Here is a 22,173-nt window from a genome sequence, read left to right on the forward strand (position 1 = left end):
CCCAAGTTTGGAAAAAAGGCAGTATTTGGGAGGTTTTTTTGGGGGGGGGGGCTTCTTTGCTCCCAGATAAGCTCATTCTGGGACGAGAAGTTGCACCCCACCTCGGCCCGCGGCGGTTTTGGGTCAACAACGCAAGAGACCACTCGCCTCGCTCACGTGAGGAACCCGGAATAGCGCGCGGCGTCAGTCAACGCGGGCTCTTCCGCCTCGGGATCAGCTGACGGCAGCCGGGCTTCCTCCGAGGGCATTTAATTGCAGGCGCAGCTGGGGAAGGTTGACGAGTTCTTTTTCGCGCCTTTTTTTCTTTCCTCCCCCCTCCCCCAACCGCGCGCGCTCCTTCCCCTCAGCCCACCAGGGGCGGCCACCTTAGGAGAAGCGAACTGTCCCCTTTGGAGTCTTGAGTGGGGCGTGTGGGGAGAGAGAGGCAGCACATTTTGGGGGCAGAGATGTCAGGGGTCGTGGTAAATGGAACTCAAGTAAGTGCCTCCCCACTCACCCACATAACCCTATTTGTTTGACAGAAACACTTGGTTGGTTGGTTGGGGGGGGCGTCTTTCTTTTAAACGTGTCTCAGTTTCGCTTTCTTACCCCCCCTTCCTTTCTCAGCCTCTGGTTGGAGTACTTTAAAACTTCTCTCTCGTGCTTCCTATTACCCAAAACGTCTGACTGCTACTTTTTTTTCTCTCATGAGGAGAAGATGAAGAAGGGGGAAAATTTCCCCTCCCTTTTCTCCTCATGGCTTCAGGCCCCCTTGTCCCAAGTCATGGGTTCAAGCTGAGTATGGGAAAGCTCTCTCAAATGACTATTATTATTATTATTATTACATCCTATTGGGGAGCAGGTCCTGCTCATTACAGCTGTTTTGAACTTTCTGGAGGAGGCATAAATATGACTGGTGGTTGAAGACTTGCTTTCCTCTTCTCTTCTCCTGCCCCCACCCTCAGCAATATATGACAGCTTCTATAGCCTACATGTAGTAGTACTGTAGTGGTATTTAAAATGAGAGTCATCACAGTGTCCCCTTTTTTGCTCTTCAAAATATGGCAGCCCTAAACAAAAATAATGAATTTCATAGCTAAAAAAGGATGCCTAGACATTCTGTTGTGGCGACCGTAATCTCCATTTAAGGTGCCATTTGGCAATTAGCTTATATATCTGATTTTATTGCGCTGCAAGTAAGTGTGCACAGGATTATGGCAGAGCTTTCCAAACTGTGTGTCAGGACACATTAGTGTGTCAGCTGCAGTCTGTAGGTGTGTCATGCAAATGCTCTCCACTCTTCTCCCAGGGCTGGAAAGGGGTTAGTTTAACCTCTGGTTTGTTGTAAAACTGAATTACTGTGTCATGAAATGATGCAAAACTGAATTACTGTGTTGCGAAATGATGCATGTCTAAAAAGTGTGTCACTAACATGAAAAGTTTGGAAAGCTCTGGAGTACAGGCTTGGTATACACTCCTATGAGGTTATTTGTCAGACAGGGTGTGAAGCAGAGCTCCCGTGCCTAATGCATTAAAGGGAATTAGATGCAACTTCTCCCATCAAGCTACTGCAGTTTTGGGAAGTATTACCTACCAAAATTCTCCCTTTCTATTGCATGTATTAAACTGTCTTAATGCAGCTTGGAAGCTCTACATGGCTATGGTGTTCTGGAGCCTCAGACCTCTTTAGTGTGCCTGAGCATCTGTATGTTTCCTGAGTACTGTACAAGGCCATGGGCAAATGGGAAAATCTCTTATGTCTGTAGCCTCATGTATTCTCTATTAAATTATTAAATAAACAAAGTCTTTGAAGGTGATAGATTTCAACTTTGAGTGGAGTCTCTTCCCCCTTTCCTTGGTGGTAACAGACATAAGCAATATTTGTGTTCATGGGTCACAGACATCACCTCTTTGGAACAGGGCTGTGCCCTCAAGCTCTTACTGTAGGGGCAGTGTCCTCTAACTGTTGCTTTAAACTTCACTGTGGATGCAGAGTACTGTATATCTTCGTCTTTCTAGCAGAAGGTTTAAGTTTCTCTGACCCAGAGATAAACTGATCAAAACCAAGCATGCTCTTAAAGTTCCCCCCTCTCATTGCTGCTAAAGGGGCTGTCCATGTCTCATATTGATAAGGAGCACGTGTAGAGTTTTGTACACATTGCTTTGTATGCAACAACCCTGTAATGTAGGCCAGCTTTATTATCTTGACCGTTGCAGGTGGGAAAAGGCTGAGGAAGAGTGGCTTGCTTAAGGGCCACTTACTGAGTTCACAACAGTTGTAAGATTAGGACCAGGCACCCCCAAACCTCAGCCCTCCAGATGTTTTGGACTACAATTCCCATCTTCCCCGACCTCTGGTCCTGTTAGCTAGGGATCATGTGAGTTGTAGGCCAAAACATCTGGAGGGCCGCAGTTTGGGGATACCTGATTCCAGCAAGCCCATTGAGAAAGGCTTGCTTTCTTAACACATTTTGTAGAATGCTCTTTTGCCCAGGTGGTAATACTAAATATTATTCTTGCCATTATGCTGCTGCTGCTGCCAATGTACTCGTTACAACATGCTGTACTTTAAAGGCATGTGGCCATGGGGAGGGTTTGACACATGATTCAGATAACTTGTGGGTGCTGATATAGTTACACTGAAGTTTTGCTTGCAAAACAGAAAATAATAAAATTGCACGTAGCTGTCATGAAATTAAATACAGTATGGTGTTTGTGTGTTCTTTTTATTTTGAAAAGGGGATTTACTGCCCATGCCTCAACTTCCGTTTTCAGCATAGTAATAACCATTTTCAGGTGTGTGTGTTTTTGTGTATGTGATTTGTTTCTGCAAGATAGAAACATACTTAAACAGTACGCAAAGATACCTACAAACTATGTATCAATTTTGTTTCTTTTTTTTGAGAAACATTTTGCACAGATTACAAAAACATCTGAGGGTAGAGGAGTAAACTTTTCCTTGAGATATAAAAGGATGTCATATAGAGGTGGGAGAAAGGTTGTTTTCTGCTGCTCCAGAGAAGCGGACACGGAGCAATGGATTCAAACTACAAGAAAGAAGATTCCACCTAAACATTAGGAAGAACTTCCTGACAGTAAGAGCTGTTCGGCAGTGGAATTTGCTCCCAAGGACTGTGGTGGAGTCTTCTTCTTTGGAGGTCTTTAAGCAGAGGCTTGACAGCCATATGTCAGGAATGCTTTGATGGTGTTTCCTGCTTGGACTGGATGGCCCTTGTGGTCTCTTCCAACTCTATGATTCTATGAATTACAACCATAGAAGAGCTCCGCTGTACCAGATCCATGCCTCTGAACATAGATGTTCTATTTTTGCTAATAGCTGTTGAAAAACCTATGTTCTCCACAAGGTTTGTCTAATAGCCTATGCTAATGATCACCACTGTCTCTTTTGATGATGATCTGCTGTGTAGAAAAGTCCGTTTTCTTTTCTTTTACTCTCCTAAATAAGTTGTGCTGTTGAGGAATCCTGTGTGATCTATCTTTCGTTCTTGGTAGGCTTTATGGTCTTCACTATACAGTACAGTCGTACCTCGGCTCCCAAACACCTTGGGCGTTGAACATTTCGGCTCCCGAATGCTCAAAAACTGGAAGTGAGTGTTCTGGTTCTTGAACATTCTTTCAGAAGCCGAACATTCCACAGCTTCTGATTGGCTGCAGGAGCTTCCTGCAGCCAATCAGAAGCTGCGCTTTGGAAGTTGAACGGACTTCCGGAACGGATTCTGTTCAGCTTCCGAGGTATGACTGTATACATGCTAAACATTTTTTTTTTTCATGATTATGGATGAGATTCATTTTAGAGCACTAAACCTGGAGCTTTCTCTTGCTTGTCACAACACTAAAAAGGTGTGGTCCCTAAAAAATGAAGAATCAGTTACCATAGTTTGACTACATATTTGGAAGTAAGTCCAAACACATTCCATGGGATTTTTATCCTGGTAAGTGTATTTTTGGATTACAGTCTAAAAGCCAGAGCCCATGTGAATTTACTCAGAAGTAAAGCAATGTTTGAAATTTGCCAGGTGTGTTTTGCATTTGGGGCAGGTTCAATTGCCACCATGTGGAGATCACTGGATGCCAGGTTGGTGACTGACATCTCCATCTGGCTGGCCCCTCCAACTTTCCTAAGCTGGTAAGCACAGAAGAGCTTATTTATTGCATTTACAGTGGTGCCTCGCTAGACGAATTTAATTCGTCCCAGGACTCAATTCGTCCTACAAAAAATTCATCTAGCGAGTCCTGGTTTCCCATAGGAATGCATTGAAACTTAATCAATGCGTTCCTATGGGCTCCAGGGGACTGGCGGCGGGGAAGGCAGGCAGGCAGGCGCTTGCTCTCTTGCCTGCCTGCCTTCCCCACTGCCTGTCACACGAAGATTGGCGGGCGCTGCTTGCCAGGGCTTGTCAACCCCGGCAAGCAGCACCCGCCGATCTTCGGCTCTGTCCCCCAGCTGTGTGACAGGCGGGGTGGGGGAAAGGCGGAGGAACGATCCCTTCCTCCGCCTTTCCCCCACCCCGCCCGACAGAGACGGGATCGGACTAGGGTCTTCCCGCGCTAGTGTTCCGCTGGTCTCTGCCAGTTGCCCCTCACTGCTCGCAGCAACCGGCAGAGACCAGCAGAACACAAAGGGGGACTAGCTGCAGCGTGGGAAGAAGGCCAAGGAAGATCAGCTGAGAGGCGCTGACAGCTTATCTTCCTTTGCCTTCTTCCCACGCTACAGCTTGTTCCCCTTTCGCTAGAGGAATGCCTTGTAGGTTTTGTGATCGGAGGTTTTTATGGCCATGCTTCGCAAGACGAAGCGGCGGCCATAGAAAACCTCGTCGTCTTGCGAGGCAACCTCCAATCACAAAATCTTTTCGTTAAGCGAAAAATTCGCCTAACAGGGCATTAGTCTAGCGAGGCACCACTGTCTATCCAGCCTTTTTCTCCAAAAAGTACATAGTTCACACCCCTCCTCAGTTAATTCCTACAACAACCCTGTAAAGTAGGTTAAGAGGCTGTGACTGGCCCAAAGTCACCCAATGAGCTTCATGAGTGAGTGGGGATTAGAACCCTGATCTCCTAGGTCCTAGTCCAAGGGTCAGCAACCTTTTTCAGCCGTGGGCCGGTCCACCATCCTTCAGACCATGTGGTGAGCTGGACTTTTTTTTGGGGGGGGGAATGAACAAATTCCTATGCCCCACAAATAACCCAGAGATGCATTTTAAATAAAAGGACACATTCTACTCATGTAAAAACACACTGATTCCCAGACCGTCCGTGGGCTGGATTTAGAAGGCAGTTGGGCTGCATCTGGCCCCCGGGCCTTAGGTTGTCTACCACTGTCCTAGTCCAACACACTAACCACTACACCACACTGCTTAGAGTTCTTCTGCTAGAGGACAAGCTATCTACAGTAAATTAAGTAGGTAAATGAATAAATAAATATGGGCTTGAATGTGAATTGAATTGGTTTTATTCTGGATTGTTTTATTTGATGTTTTAATGTGCTGCAAACCACTTTTTTCTTTAAAATATAAAGTGGTATAGAAATGAAAGGAATAATAACAACGATAGGGTTGGTGTGTGTCCTCTTTTTTTCCAGGACATGCCCTCCTTTTCAGGGGTAAAATTTCTGTCCGGGTGGATTTTTTAAATTCGCCAAAATGTCTCTGGCTATACAGTACTTGCTTGATGAGACATAGACATGACTGGTGGTTGAAGACTTGCTTTCCTCTTCTCTTCTCCTGCCCCCACCCTCAGCAATATATCACAGCTTCTATAGCCTACATATAGTAGTAGAGGTATTTAAAATGAGAGTCATTACAGTGTCCCCTTTTTTGCTCTTCAAAATATGGCAACCCTAAACAAAAATAATGAATTTCATAGCTAAAAAAGATGCCTAGACATTCTGTTGTGGTGACCGTAATCTCCGTTTAAGGTGCCATTTGGCAATTAGCTTATATATCTGAGTTTCTTGCACTGCAAGTAAGTGTGCACAGGATTACGGCAGAGCTTTCCAAACTGTGTGTCGGGACACATTAGTTTGTCAGTTGCAGTCTGTAGGTGTGTCGTGCAAAAGCTCTCCACTCTTCTCCCAGGGCTGGAAAGGGGTTAGTTTAACCTCTGGTTTGTTGTAAAACTGAATTACTGTGTCATGAAATGATGCAAAACTGAATTACTGTGTTGTGAAATGATGCATGTCTAAAAAGTGTGTCACTAACATGAAAAGTTTGGAAAGCTCTGGAGTACAGGCTTGGTATACACTCCTATGAGGTTATTTGTCAGACTGGGTGTGAAGCAGAGCTCCCGTGCCTAATGCATTAAAGGGAATTAGATGCAACTTCTCCCATCAAGCTACTGCAGTTTTGGGAAGTATTACCTGTCAAAATTCTCCCTTTCTAATGTGTGTATTAAACTGTCTTAATGCAGCTTGGAAGCTCTACATGGCTATGGTGTTCTGGAGCCTCAGACCTCTTTGGTGTGCCTGAGCATCTGTATGTTTCCTGAGTACTGTACAAGGCCATGGGTATATGGGAAAATCTCTTATGTCTGTAGGCTCATGGCCTCTCTATGAACTTATTAAATAAACAAAGACCCCCCCCCCTCATATTCTTAGAAGGTGATATTTGAGTGGAGTCTCTTCTCCCTTTCCTTGGTGGTAACAGACATAAGCAATATTTGTGTGCATGGGTCCCAGACATCACTTGAAGATGTTAACTGCAGATAGCATGAATTCCTGTCTGCCTAAAAGGGTGCACTGCTTCTTTCCAGAAAACCAGAAGGACTTGTGGCCCCACAGCTTTATGTTCAGAGAGATGTCATGGTTGTTTAGCGCTGTTGTTTTGAATGACTTCTCAGTGGGAATCAAAATACATTTTAGTGCTCGGAGTAGCACCCTCTATTACTTCTGCATGAAGCTCATAGTTACACTATGGAACTCTATCTCGCAGGAGGCAGTGATGGCTTTAAAAGAGGATTCGACAAATCCATGGAGGAGAGGGCTATCAATGGCTACTAGCTATGAGGACTAAGCTCTGCCTAGTTGGAGGAAGTAATGCTTCCAAATACCAGTTGCTGGAGGAGGAGAGTGCTGCTCTGCTGCAGGAAGCGAGAGTTCTGTTGTGCTTGGGTCCTGCGTGTGGGTTTCCCACAGACATCTGGTTGGCCCCTGTAAGAACAGAATGCTGGACTAGATCCAGCAGACTCTTCTTACGTTCTTATCCCAGCACAAATTATGTAAGCCACTCTCCACATCACGGTTGCATAATGTAGCTGGTGAAATGGTGCAGAGTTTTTCTTAAACTTTGATGAAAACTCCCCAAACTCCAGTCAAACCATACTTATTTGAGATGTACATCATTGTGGGCAAACTTAAAGTGTGGGGTTACTCTACTGCAACTTTCCCTGGTGTCCTCCAGCTGTTATTGAACTACAACTCCCATAAATCTGGCCCATTGGCCATGTTGGCTGGGGATAATGGGATTTGGAGTCCAGCAGTTGAGAGGGTACCAGGTGGGGGAAGTCTTCTTTACTGCATTGGGTGACTGCTGTCTTCAGATTCTGACTTCATCATTTATATATAGGCAAGGAGCAAACTTCTAAATCCTTGAACTATTTTGCTCTGAAGCAGCCTTGGGTGCTAATTTCTTAACAGATGTCAATAGTCCTACATGTAGGTTTGCGATAATGATACTGATAAAACTGCAGCTTGCTTACTCATCTGCATAACCAAACACTCCAGGGCTTTAAAAGTCTGCTCCTCTATCATATAATTGCATACCACTGAGGTCCTGACTATTTTCTTTTGAGTCCAAATTCCTGCTGACAATAAACTCCTAGTGTACTTCCCCTGCCTCACACTTTGGCCATAGTGGACACACATTCTGACTGCAGGAGAACTCGGTATTTTAAAGAACCCATTACCCTTTGTGGATCTTAGAAGGTTAGAATACATGCTGATTTTCAGCACATCCCTGCACAAAATGCCTGTTTGGTGGGGACAGCTTGTCTCAATCTACTTGGTGCCCACTGAACCTTGTAAATTGGTTGGCTGGACGTGCTCTCCAATCATTCAAAGTCCACACAATTTCTGAGACTTCTTTGTGTGGCAGCTTTCCCATATTCTAATATCCACATGGTTGAAAGCAAAACCATATGGATATTGTAAGAATAAATCTATGAGTAAACCTGCCACACAGCTGTGCTATGTAAGTCAAGGCAACTTCTGAAGAGAGGAACAGCAGTTGTGTGGAGAAGCTGCTGGAACTAATCTGGGTTAATTTAAAGGAATTGTCAGATAAACTTCACCCCAGAGTTTCAGGCTGTTATAAGTCTCTGCTAATCTTTCTTCTTGTGCTTTCTTTCTTGGTCTGATTTTTGGCTATATAAAAGTACTTAGATCACAAACCTAAGTGCTTTCTCATGGAGACAAGTTCTACTGAAAATAGTGATTCCTTCTAGAGATTGCACAACCAAGACATGTAAATAATCATGATCAGGGTGGGAATGCAAACATATCTACATTCCACAAGTATCAGTGGAATGTCAGTACAGTGGTACCTCGGGTTAAGAACTTAATTCGTTCTGGAGGTCCATTCTTAACCTGAAACTGTTCTTAACCTGAGGTACCACTTTAGCTAATGGGTCCTTCTGCTGCCGCTGTACTGCCGCCATGTGATTTCTGTTCTCATTCTGAAGCAAAGTTCTTAACCCAAGGTACTATTTCTGGGTTAGCGGAGTCTGTAACCTAAAGCATCTGTAATCCGAGGTACCACTGTACTTGTGTGTGCAGTGAATTTTCCCTAGTGCCAAACCAAGTACAGGGTCCCATTTGTGCACACTACTTCTGTTGCTGTACTTCTATATGATGTTAGCATTTCCCCTTTGTGTTGCTACATATATGGAAGCCCTACTTGGTTTCATGGGGCAATTTTCACTGATTTGTAGCATGCATGTTGTGAACTGGAGTTCTTAAGTATGTTCAGAGTTGCTTTACCCAATAACATCAGATTTCCAAACAGATTATTTTAAGAGCTATAGGAAATGGTGGCTTTTGTTACGTGGTGCTGTTTTTAGGCATGGGAGTGCCCAGCTAATTTTGTCATTGCTTTAAGATCTATACCTTCCTCGCAACCATTGGTCTTTACTTTGTCCCCTGAGTCGTCGTCGTCGTCATCATCATCATCTTCTTCTTCTTTGGTGATCACTCACAGCTGAGTAAGATTGTCTTCCATGAACATGGTCTTAACAGTGTGTCCGTTGGTGACTGTGGAGGCCAATTCTGGATCCACACATCCTTCCACAGTGGGGACATAGGTTTCTGGGTGGGAGTTGATTGTGATGAGGGTTTGCCAAACATGCCTTCCTCTTAGCACATTTCTCCCTTTTGTCCTGAGTTCTAGCATCTTCAAAGTCTATGACACCTTTGGTAAAGGCTGTTCTCCAATTGGAGCGCTCGCAAGCCAGTGTTTACCAGTTGTCAATGTTTATACTGCATGTTTTTAGATTTGCCTTGAGAGAGTCTTTAAACCTCTTTTGTTGACCACCGGCATTACACTTTCCATTTTTAAGTTTGGAATAGAGTAGTTGCTTTGGCAGACGATAATCAAGCATCTGAACAACATGACCAGTCCAACGAAGTTGATGTTGAATAATCATTGTTTTGACACTGGTGATCTTTGCTTCTTCCAGTACACTGGCATTAGTTTGCCTGTCTTCCCAAGTGATGTGTAATTTTTTTCGGAGGCACCGTTGATGGAATCTTTCAAGGAGTTGGAGATGGCGCTTATAAGTATAAACATAAGAGTAGCATCCTCTCAACCAAGGCTTCAACCAAATGCTTAAAGATCATGGATATAAAAAATAAACAAATCCCCAGTGTCAGAAATATCATCATTAGTGTGTAAGTTCTGACGTCCTTGGTGGGCCTTTGAGATAAAAGCACCTGTTCATGAAAGCTCATTGGACTGGAGTTAGTCCAACAAAACAATTTGGTCAAAGAAAGAAATTTGTGGTTTTTATGCCACGTGGAGCCTTCACTCTTCAAATAGGACCTCACCAGGCCAATTTCAGTTGTACATACGGAATGATGTGGCAGCAGTTATTAACTAGCTATTGTCTTTATCTGGATTTACTAACTTGAGATCACTGGAGCAGACAATAGAATAGTTGCTTGAATTGGGAGCTTCCCTGTGCAATCCTCTGCAGGTCTGCTCAGAAGTCAACTTCCAGGCCAACATTTATAGGATTGCAGTCTCGGTTGTGCTTTTACAGAGCCAGAATCCACACTAGAAACCAACATTTCTTTCAACTTTGAATTGCGTTTGGGGGGCTGGCTCTACTTTTTGCAATTTTTTCTGGTGTATATATTAGGTGACTCCATGTGTTTTTGAAACAGCTGGTTTTGCAGAAAGTTTGTTTACTCCAGTGCTTTTGAATATATAATTGTGGTAGTTGTGGTTGGATGTGGCAGGGAGTGCAAGTGTTTGTTCCTTGGAGGCTTTATGCATCCCTTTTGAAGTACAAAGTACTCTAAAATGGATATGTATTTAGTGGCAGGAAATTTTAATAGCACTTTTATGGTACTCAAGAGTGTTCAAACAATGAATTATCTCAGTATTTTTTTATTATGACTCTTTAACTTTATGCTTCATAACTAGTTTCCCTAATGTGTCCCTAATCTCACCTTTTAATATCTAATATCTTTTGTCAATCCTACTAACTCATTTGCAGGGTGGCAGCTCTATCATGAAAAGTCTTCCTGGCCAGGAAGAGCAGTGGTTGTTGGTAGAAAATACTGAGTTTACCTAGCACCACTCTGTTCCAAACAGCTATTTCATCTGCTTGTATCAACCAAAGAGCCTTGTGTGATGGCAAGTAGAATCATTCTCCCTGCCCGTACTTCTAAGGAAGATAATTAAGGTTGCAATCCCACTTACCTAGGAGTAAGCCCCATGAACTCTGTGCGATGTTACCTATGGGTAAAAATGTATAAGGGTGTGTTGCCAATGCCTGCTAAATATAGGACTGGATGCTGTTTAACAGAGGTGTCACCATCTGTTGAGTAATGAGATGTAATGGTGTCCTTTTTATTTAAAAGTAAATGGATTTTCCCCTCCTGTGCATCCTACTCCAGTTAACTTTGGTCCAGTGCCATATCTAATGTAAGCATTGCCTATAATTTCATCATTAATTTATCCTTCTGAGTTAATGATTCCCAGCTGGCAAGCATATATTGCCTTAATTAAATCAAGCACCTTTTTGCATTTCCTGAGAAGGCAAAGCTGGACTCTTTTTTTCAGAGAGGATGAGAGCACCTTGCTAAAAACTATATATATATATATATATATATATATATATATATATATATATATATATATATAGTTTTAATGAAAATATAAGAATAAAATTAGCAAAAAGTTTCCATAAAGACATCAAGAATAGAGATGCTCTTTTGGCTCGACTCTAATCTCTGATATGACGCTTAAGTAGTACAGCTTAGACTCTCCCAGGAAGCTTCTCCACCTGTAACTCCTGTTATGTAATGGCTGTCATGTCTTAGCCAATACAACCCTATCTATGTGCACACAATTGTCTCCAGTAAAGATTCAAAGCAGTGTACAGTATTGCTAATTTCCCAGATTATTGATTTCAGTGAATATGTGTATAAGATATGCATATGCATCCACAGACATACTAGCATATCTGTTAACAATGAGATATTCAAGGTTCGGCTTTGGGATTGGTTATGAGAAGCATGTTATTTCATGCAGTTGTACCCCTTCTATGTAACTTCTTGCCCAGGAAATACAATGTGTAAAACAAACAAACCCCTTATTCAACCATAACTTAATTGGGAGGTCCTCTTTGACACAAGCATAGGAGGGTTAACATCTGGCTCTTTGAGATTGTTATGTGTCAAGCAACTGGAAATTTGAAAACTGACACTGGTAAAGAGGGAGTTTATGTGCAGCATTTTCTCCTGATGATAAAAATATGCTCCTGTCTTTTCCAGCCCCGAAGTGGTTACATTTTTGTGTGTATTAATCTAAATGCTTTTGCATGCACATGTGTCTTGTAAATAGCTTTGGGATCTTTTAGGGTGAATGGCAGCAGACAATTGGAAAATGTTTACTGATTCTGGAGTGGGATTCCAAATAATTAGATTGAAATCTCTCTTCCTTTTGCTTTCTGGAGACTGTTAAAAGCGAGCCTTTGTCCTGAAGTAGAATTTATTGCAAAGGAAGGGATGACAGATGCCTTGAGAAGGGAAAGGAAATTGCAAGAATGAACTCTGGGCTTTTTATTTTTTCAGCTCATGTATTCACAGTAAAACTATTTTCTCTGTAGTTGACTATCTCTTTCTCAGATGAAGTTACTGAGCAAGGATGAATTAAAGGGGATGAAGTGCTACATTATCAGACTGCAATCATTTTAAGACCAGCTGAACCACAAGGGTGATTTGTAAAGTTGGGGATGCAGTGGCAAGTTGTCATGTAGAGTAGGTTGTATTTTGAAGAACATGAAATATCATCCAAACACAACTTGCCTGACTCTTATTTTCTTGTTCTTATCTGGAATTTGAAGAAATGGAAACTTAAAAGACAAATGGAAACTCCCTAAGACCAAGTTCTTTACAGAGTGCACCCTGAATCAGGCATAGACATTGCTTTGCTGCTTAAATTCTTCCGGACTAAATAGGGAGTTATCACAAATTAAACTTGCAAATACATCAATTTTCAAAAAGCACTCGGTCAGCTTTTCTGAAACTTTATGTAAGTGGTTTGCTATAGAGGGATGAGCTCATATGGATTCATTGGAGATGCTGATTAAGTGCTAAAACTTCAACTGTTTTGTGTGTGGCAAGATAAAATTTCAGTGTGTCTTGTGCAACACCATTCATTGTTTAATAACTGCTGTATGTGAGAGCTTAAGATTGGACTTCCTTTAATCTTGTAAGTTATTATGTATGGCAATAATGCATTATCTTTATTAAGAGTCTGGCATCTTGTTGTAAACATCTGTGCTTTATATGGGAAATCAGCATTCCTTTAAATTTTGATGTTGATTCGCAATGTAATGTTCTATTTTATTTTTTATTAGTAAGAGATGTACTTTTTTGTTCTGTTTTCTTTTTTCTTTTTCCTAAGTTTTCTTTATGTGTCCATGTTGATTTTTAAACCAATAAAGATTGAATTAATTTTTTTAATGTTGTTGACTAAAAATCTTGCTTTAATAGGCATTGATTGCTAGGAGGGACTTGTTTTTAATGTGCATTGGTGGCGGGTGGCTGCTGGAAATGTACCGCCTGCTTAGGGTTTAAGTTACAGAGAAGCAATTTGGAAGTTGGAATGTAGCGTTGAAAGTGACAGAAGCCTGAGTTTTGCACCTGATGATTTGCAAAGGAACAGGGTGGGAGGAGGCCATAAATACATGAAGGTTGGTTTTGGAGAACAGATACTTATTTGAAACATTTACAGCTTGTCTGCCTGCTTTCCCATACTAACTTTGTATATTTTAAAACAATGTACAGTAGATGAAAACAAAACTAGATGAACAGAAAAATGCTCCACTTGCTACTCTTTGCTTACAAGAAACAAAATATTTAAAAGATGGCTTCTGGAACTTCCTTCCACACTGGGAGGTGTGAAACACTATAGTAGTTTCTTTTCAACCGTCTTACATAGTTGTGATTCGTATTTCTTACTATTATTATTATTTATTAAATTTCTAGACCACCCTTCACCTGAGTATCACAGGGCTGTTTGCAATATAAAAACACAAAAATATACAACACAGAAAGAAACAGAAGTAATGCCCCCCCCCCCAGTTTAATAGGCCATATATTGTTTAACTAGCCAAAGGCCTGGAAGAAGAGGAATGGTTTTGCTTGGTGCCTAAAGATATGCAACAAAGGTGCCAGGTGAGCCTCCCTAGGGAGAGCATTCCCCAAGCAGGGAGCCACTGCATAAAAGGCCCATTTTTGTGTTGCCACACTCCGGATGTCTTGTCCGGTTAGATTCATGTTTAACTGATAGGGTATTATGGAAGAACTGTCCTGAAGATTGCTGCCTGATTTCTCCCCCAAGATTGCTGCCTGATTTCTCCCCCATTTTGCACCTCTGTTTGAGAACCTATTAGGTTGTATCCAGTGATAGACAGACTCAGAGTAAACACATTGAAATTGATGGACATGGCTTGCTTAAGTACATTAATTTCAGTGAATCTACTTTGAGTAGAACGTATTTGGCTACAACCCATTGTCGTGGTCCAGCTGCAGATATGACAAAGTACTAATGCAGAATTGTTACTGGTAGGTTGGGTGTGGAATGAGTACACATTTTTGTTTCCAGGTGTGAGAGAGTCTTGATTTACTGTTTCTACATTTTGCATTTGTACAGTAGGTTTGCAGACACAAAGACAACAGCTGGGAGACAAACATAACTTGAGCTGTATTGGATGATGCAGACTGATCACTCTCCTATGTGCAGGGGGTGAGAGAGCACCTTACCTCGCTGCTCATGCATATACCTCAGATACCATTGTTTATCTACATTTTAATAAAATATTAACTTATGGTCTACATGTGCAATATTCAAAGCATACAGATTCACTTTACACAGTTGATTTCTCATATAAAATTGTGTAGTGTCCTCTGAACTTACATTCACTGGATTTTCTGCATGCAGGCCCCATTGAAACATTTTTCCATTGCTTGGATAGCTATTGGTGTTGGAGGCAAGATAGGAACAATCCTCTTTTCCACCAGGTGTAGGGGAAAGATCTGGCTCTGTAACATCCAATCCAGCCCATAGTGGTTAAGGGACCCGGGAAGCCCTCGATTCAAATCTTCTCAACCATGAACTCACTAAGGTGGCTTTAGGCAGGCTGTTATCAGTTCGTTTCAATTTCTTCCATCTGTAGTATCCTGAGGTAATTTAAGTGAAGTACTATGACCACATGAAAACGAACTATAGAAATAAATTGTTACTGTTTTGCAGATACTTTAATGTGTATTGGCCCTAAGAAATGTAGCCTTTCTCCTCTTCACCCCCTCCCTTTACTCCCGAATTTTAGGGTGCTTGGCATCTGAACAAAATAAACTAGACAATAAAACTGAGACACTACACTAATGATGTTACCGAAGCAGGATACTGTACTAAAAATGCTATCTTTTAGATACTCTGCTGTTAACTTTGGAAAAGTTAATTACAATTTAGTAAATAAGTTGTTCTTGAAACTGCAAAATATCCAACTTGAGCTGACCATGGAAGTTGTTAAAACAGATTCATAATGTGACCGGTGGAGCTAGACTAATCTCAACAGTGCTAGCAGTTTATTGTCCTGACAATTGGGTGAATACTTTCATTTTGTTTCCTGCATATCTAGATTTTCAAGGCAATAGATGTCTGAAGATTGCAAATCACCCAGCTGCTAAACCCTTTTGCCTTTAATTCTTATAGGTATCTTACATCGGTCAAGATTGCAAAGAAATCCCAGCATTCCTAGGAAGAAACTATGGACGCATTGCAAAAAGACTGGATCTTAGCTTCAACTTGTTAAGGTAGGTCATGCTTTGGGTTTGACCATGGAGCAACACAAATGAGGCCTTTAGCATTTTTAAAACAAAGTATTTGTTTACTACATGTCATCAATTTCTGTACTGATGTATTGTTTACCCAATTATACGAATAGTGCATTAATATAGAGCTAGTCTGTATGCAGAAAAGAGTTTATGGTTAACACTTTCTTTGGATATTTCTTTGGAAGAAGAATGAAGAGGAGATTATCAGTTGCAAGTATCATTTTGCAATGTAATGGATGCAGCTTACATTGTACAAGAAATTTGCACTATTTTTCATCTGCTTCTGCTGAAAGAAGAGATGAATGAAAATGTGTTCTCAGAACAGATCAGGAATTGCTAAACTCTCTGAACTGTCTGAGACTTTGTTGAGTCTCTTCCAGGGTGGGATTGCTTTAGAATAATTTTTAAACTTAAGTTTCCTATTTTTAGATATGGAAACAAGCATGCCAATTTACCTATCTAATTGGTTGCTGTAGCAATAGGAATGTATTGGAATACAACCAAATATAGCCTTTTAACAGGAGCTTAAACTAAGAGCCATATAGTCCATATGCCTTTTGCACGGCAGAATTATGTTTGCTAAGAGATATTTTCGTATGCCTTTCTCTGTACATATGCCAGGATACAAAGTGCTATCTCTGACTTGAAGGCTAGGGCTACAATCCAATGCACAAATACTTGGACATAAAAACAGTTATTTACTTTTGAGTAAAATGTGTGTTTAGGAGCAAGATAATGGTGCAGTCAGTGGTTTTTTTCATGGAATGGATAAATGAGTGGTCATCAGAAATATTCATAATTTAAGACAGCATTGTAGGGCTAAAGTTGAAGAGCATACATTACTATGCTGTCCACCTGAATGGGCTCTGGATTATTTTGGTGAGCTACAGAATGATATCTCCTGGATCCTAGTGTTTGTGATGAATTTCTAGTCCCTGGTTCTAGTAGAAAACCCACACTAATCAATGCTACATGTAACTTACTGGCTGCACTTGCATGTCACATTCTTAATTCTACAAACTGTGGCTTGAACTCTACTTGCAATCCTTGTTTGGAGTTCTTGCTCAAACATCTGTTGCTGATGTGTAACAGCAAACTGGTTTAACCGAACCAGAGAATGTTCAGTTAAACTGAGCAGACACAGGGAGGAAGGAACGCATGTTAGTTCCTGATCCTGGCAATATTTAACCTCAGATATATTTCCCCACTCCATGTTCTCCCCCCCGCCTTGGATAAGAAAGCCTTTTACTTAATGAATATATTGGTCACAATTCAGAGCTTATAAGTAAAGGCTTCAACTTTTTTCTATGTATTTCATGTTTCCTTTTAAAGAAGGCTATTTTAAGAGAACCTGGGCTGGTTTGGATGTAACATCCCCAACTTGCTTAACCATGGTTTGGGATCATGCCTTCTCATCATGCATCTGCTTCAGCACTGTAATCCTGATTTATGCTTTGAACAGATTTCTGTTATATCCAGAATGTGGGTTTGGTTGCAGCCTGGCCTTTCTCCCCTTCTTGGAGCTGCAGGGTTGATTGTTGGGGTTATCAATTAGTCTGCACAGAGCCTTCTGGCACATGTAGATTTTAGGTTTAATATAAATTCTATGCTTGTTTATCACCATACTGAATAATTTATGTTTATGTTGCATTACTAACTTGAAGGGGAACCTGCAGCAGTAGGGAATTCCCTCCTCTTTCAGGGCTGTTATAAATGGTCAAAATGATCTGAGTCATGTTGCTTCTTTTACCCAATGGTGTTCAAATTGCACTGCTATGTCCCTGGGTGTGTCAGATGAGTGAGAGTTGGTGCCAGATACTCTATGCACACATTCTGTGTATGTCAGGAAGAGGAGTAAAGTCAGATCCATGCTATTCCACAAGAAACTGAGGTACACCCGCCCCTTACAAGGTGTGTGTCTAAATCCACATACATGTCCAGCACTCATACACACTCCCAAGAGGTTTAGGATTTTTATTGGAGTTAAAGATATGACTGTTATGGTTATGTGTTCCTACGACTGACCTTATGCTCACAAGATGTTCATGTACCAGATAAAGAAAGAAAGATTAATTGAAATGAAAATGACATGAGTAAATGGATGCTGCTTTCAGACAGCAATGTTGCAATATAAGCGGGCAGCAAATCATATAGCATACGCACCTTGATTCTGAGTAAAAAGTATTCCTAATTATACCAAAAGCCTAAATAATAATAATAATAATAATAATAATAATAATAATAATAATTTATTATTTATACCCCGCCCATCTGGCCGGGTTCCCCCAGCCACTCTGGGCGGCTTCCAAAAAAAAACAGAAATTCTAAAATACAGAAATCCATCAAACATTAAAAGCTTCCCTAAACAGGGCTGCCTTGAGATGCCTTCTAAAGGTCTGGTAATTGTTCTCTTTGACCTCTAGTGGGAGGGCATTCCACAGGGTGGGTGCCACTACCGAGAAGGCCCTCTGCCTGGTTCCCTGTAACTTGGCTTCTCGTAATGAGGGAACCGCCAGAAGGCCCTCGGAGCTGGACCTCAGTGTCCGGGCAGAACGATGGGGGTGGAGACGCTCCTTCAGGTATACCGGACTGAGGCCGTTTAGGGCTTTAAAGGTCAACACCAACACTTTGAATTGTGCTCGGAAACGTACTGGGAGCCAATGTAGGTCTTTTAGGACCGGTGTTATGTGATCTCGGCGGCCGCTCCCAGTCACCAGTCTAGCTGCCGCATTCTGGATTAGTTGTAGTTTCCGGGTCACCTTCAAAGGTAGCCCCACGTAGAGCGCATTGCAGTAGTCCAAGCGAGAGATAACTAGAGCATGCACCACTCTGGAGAGACAGTCAGTGGGCAGGTAGGGACTCAGCCTGCGTACCAGATGGAGCTGATAAACAGCTGCCCTGGACACGGAGTTGACCTGTGCCTCCATGGACAGCTGTGAGTCTAAAATGACTCCCAGGCTGCGCACCTGGTCTTTCAGGGGCACAGTTACCCCATTCAGGACCAGGGAGTCCTCCACACCCGCCCGCCTCCTGTCCCCCACAAACAGTACTTCTGTCTTGTCAGGATTCAATCTCAATCTGTTAGCCGCCATCCATCCTCCAACCGCCTCCAAGCACTCACACAGGACCTTCACCGCCTTCACTGGTTCTGATTTAAAAGAGAGGTAGAGCTGGGTATCATCAGCATACTGATGGACACCCAGCCCAAACCCCCTGATGATCTCTCCCAGCGGCTGCATATAGATGTTAAAAAGCATGGGGGAGAGGACAGAACCCTGAGGCACCCCACAAGTGAGCGCCCAGGGGTCTGAACACTCATCCCCCACCACCACTTTCTGAACACGGCCCAGGAGGAAGGAGCGGAACCACTGCATGACAGTGCCCCCAGCTCCCAAGCCCTCTAGACGGTCCAGAAGGATGTTATGGTCGATGGTGTCAAAAGCCGCTGAGAGATCCAGCAGAACAAAGGGTGGGTGTTACAATTTGCCACAGTATCCACACTAAAAGTAAAGTGAGAATGGGAGGGGGGTGGTTTTTCTGTTCTGGCCATTCATCTGTTCCATGTCCAGCAAGGTATGGTGGAGTGTAGAGTGAAAAGGAAGGTCTTGTTGGAATTTGAACTAATCTGGGGTTTAACTATTTTGGATCTGTGTTACCTTGTGGATAAGAGAGAGGTCTTTGGAACGAGTAAGTTTCAATCCCTTTATTCCTTTGTATTATTATTTCCTACAAATTGATGTCTGTTTACCATTCTGTTTACCTTGTTAAATTTGAAGGTGAAAGGACATGGCTCTAGTGAGAAATGACAACCAGTTTATATATTTATTGAATCATGAATTCACCTTTGGAAGAAGATTATTTTGTCTATGTGGAACCCAAATCTTTCTTACAGGAGGTGGAAATTAACATTTCCTGATAACCACACCAGACCCTGCCTAGCTTTTGCAAACGTGCTAGCAGTTTTATTGCTGCACAACAAAAGATTAGTGTGCTGATCCTGTACATTAACTATTGGGAGGTTAGGGTATTTACTCACACCTTCCTGGAAATGTTTAAGACAAGGACGGGTACCAGGGTTGAAACAGTTCATAATGAGAGTCTTTTTTTATATCAAGTTATACCAACATCATGGATGCCATGATATGCTGGAATGAACCATAGAAAAAGTTTGGGTTGGCAAACACCATTAAACTCCATCTCATCTTTCTTTGGAATCCCCTTCAGGCCAAATCTCTCTCCCCCCCCCATTTTTTGTCCTTCAGTTTCAATTCTAAGTCCTCCATTTTTCAGCCGCTGCATTTGATTGGTTTTCAAGGCATAAGAACAGCCCTCCCAGTCTACCAATAGGGCTTTGCAGATTTTAACTCCCTTATCCCTTTGTTACACTGTTTGTCAGTTTTGTGCCTTTTTGTGCCTTAGGGCCACCCCAGGGTCTGCAGGGTCAAGAGAAACAAGCGAAGAGATGTAACTGTTAACCTGAATGCTTTTTACACTGGCTTGTGTATTGAACTGACCTATACAGTGGTACCTCGGGTTATGTTACCTTCGGGTAACGTAATTTCAGGGTTGCTATTTGCGGCAAACCCGGAAGTGTATACTTCTGGGTTTCGCCCCACGTCTGTGTGCAGAAGCACTCTATCGCACTGCATGCGTGTGCAGAAGCGGCACCTCTGGATACTGACTTTTCGGGGTAAGTACGGACCCCCGGGATGAATTAAGTTTGTATCCGGAGGGTCCACTGTACATTAAAGCCTTTGCCAAAAATGGAATTGGTAAGCTGAGTACTGCGTCTGCTAGGATGGGCCAGGACAAATGTAGTCATTGTTGCCTGTACTTATTGTTTCGCGTGGATTTCTTGAGATAGGCTTGTGTAGCTTCTGTTGACCAAGTGGCTTCACGGTCCCACCTAATCCTATCCACTCTTCTGCCTGACTGATGATGGAAATTAAAGTAACTTGCATTTCCCATTGTTCCAATTCGGGTTCTTTTTTGAGTAGCAATGATTATATTAATTAAGGACTTTTTTGTCATCTTTCTCTCTCCTTTTTATGGTAATTCCTATGTGAATATAAATCTTTAAATGTATTTTTTTAAACAGCATGAAATATTATGAGAATCTGGTTTTAATGAGAGATTTCTCATGGTTCCTGGAAAATTTTAAGTAGAAAAATGTAAGGTAAAATTACTGACAGCAGCTATGCAGATTCCTCCGTCTAATTATTCTAGGGGAAGTAAACAGACCTTGCTTTCAATGGCGTAGCTGAAATGAATTAGGTTGACAATCTTCTGACACATTTGCCTACTTAAAAAATTAGGAGGAGAGAAGGCAGCTGAATATGTTGAATGTTTTGATGAGCATAACAAGAAAAAAAATCCCTAAAATTCATTTGTATCGTGCACTAGCTATATGGGGCATATGAATTAAGCTGATAAAGGAATGAAATTCTCTGCTTTGCTTAAAAAAAAATATTTGAGAGACAAGGGGTGCAACCCAGAGAAGGTTGGGGATACTAAGTGGGCATGGAACAGAGGCCAAGGATCCAAAAAAATGTGCTGTTAGCTCTATGTGCCCATAGCAGCTTTTGTCTTGTGTTCAGGAAATATATTGGATTCAAAGGAAATTTGGGATGTGTCCTTAGAGCAGCTGCTGTTTCAAGAGCAAACACTTTTTGAAGTGGCAAACAATTTTTGAAGTGGAAGACCTTTACAAAAATGTCTTGTGAATGTGACTCGGAGTTTGCAATTCAAAGACCCAAATAGTGAAAATCTGAGACTGTTTAAGGTAGATCTTTAGGTTCTACCCATAGTTTAAGTCTCATAGATCTCGGTAAATGAGACCTGATTGCTGACTGAGGGATGGAAGTATTGTTTGAGCAGAAAGGAGAATTGGAAACAACTGCCTAAAACATACAGTTTCAAGAGACAGCTGTGAACCTATGATGCCATGAGGTCGCCAGATCTCTTTTAAGCTGCCAAAGAATGAACAGTCCTGCAGTTGGTAGGGTGCAATGCTATGGCCAATCTTCAAATGAAATATTCAAGTGTTTGGCACAATATCACTTAGTTGCCTTGAGATTCTTTTGAGAGAATCCCTAATCCCTTTGTCTGCTGCCAATTCCAGTAGAATTTAGGGTTGATTCCCACATGTTTTTTGGATGCCTTCATCTGCCCACCTGCAGTAAAACATGTCTCTCCCATATTGGTCTCTACAGCCATAGCAGGTGCTGTAACTCTCCAATAGTTTGACCAAAAGGTGCATTCTTCCATTGTCTCCTGAGACAGACGGATGCCAACACAACAATTGATGACTTTCAGGTGAATGTGTGAACAGCGTGCTTTGGAAAATACTGAGTTTAAATAAACAATAGGGTGATCGGAAACTTCTGCCTGAGGTGGTTTATCTCTGCTGCTGGTTAATCTTTTACAGCTCATTCATGCATGCAAGTCTGTCAGTGGTGGATCTGCATATCTGAACAGTTTCGACAAACTCCTAATTTTCTCTAGGGTGTGCTCAATAATTTTAGAAGACAGCTGGAAGAAGGATTGATGATTTTCCAAGGGTGATGCCAGTCAATCCATTGTTGAGGTCAGAAGACCTCAAAACTATCTTCACA

General features: G+C 41.9%; 1 protein-coding gene across 2 annotated transcripts in view; it reads left to right on the top strand.

The window, feature by feature from the left end:
• The first annotated feature begins 224 nt into the window (after positions 1-224).
• Positions 225-22,173, top strand: part of LRMDA (leucine rich melanocyte differentiation associated) — a 743,869-nt gene continuing 721,920 nt past the window's right edge. The window contains exons 1-2 of one of the 2 annotated variants that reach the window (XM_088670119.1): positions 225-476; positions 15,438-15,538. In XM_088670119.1, coding sequence (XP_088526245.1) covers positions 447-476; positions 15,438-15,538 — 131 coding nt within the window. In that variant the 5' untranslated portion in view covers positions 225-446. The remainder of the gene's footprint in view (positions 477-15,437; positions 15,539-22,173) is intronic. The other variant, XM_060275030.2, reaches the window with a different exon arrangement.

This window comes from Zootoca vivipara, chromosome 5 (genome assembly GCF_965207765.1).
Source record: "Zootoca vivipara chromosome 5, rZooViv2.hap1.1, whole genome shotgun sequence".
Taxonomy (NCBI): Eukaryota; Metazoa; Chordata; class Lepidosauria; order Squamata; family Lacertidae; genus Zootoca; species Zootoca vivipara.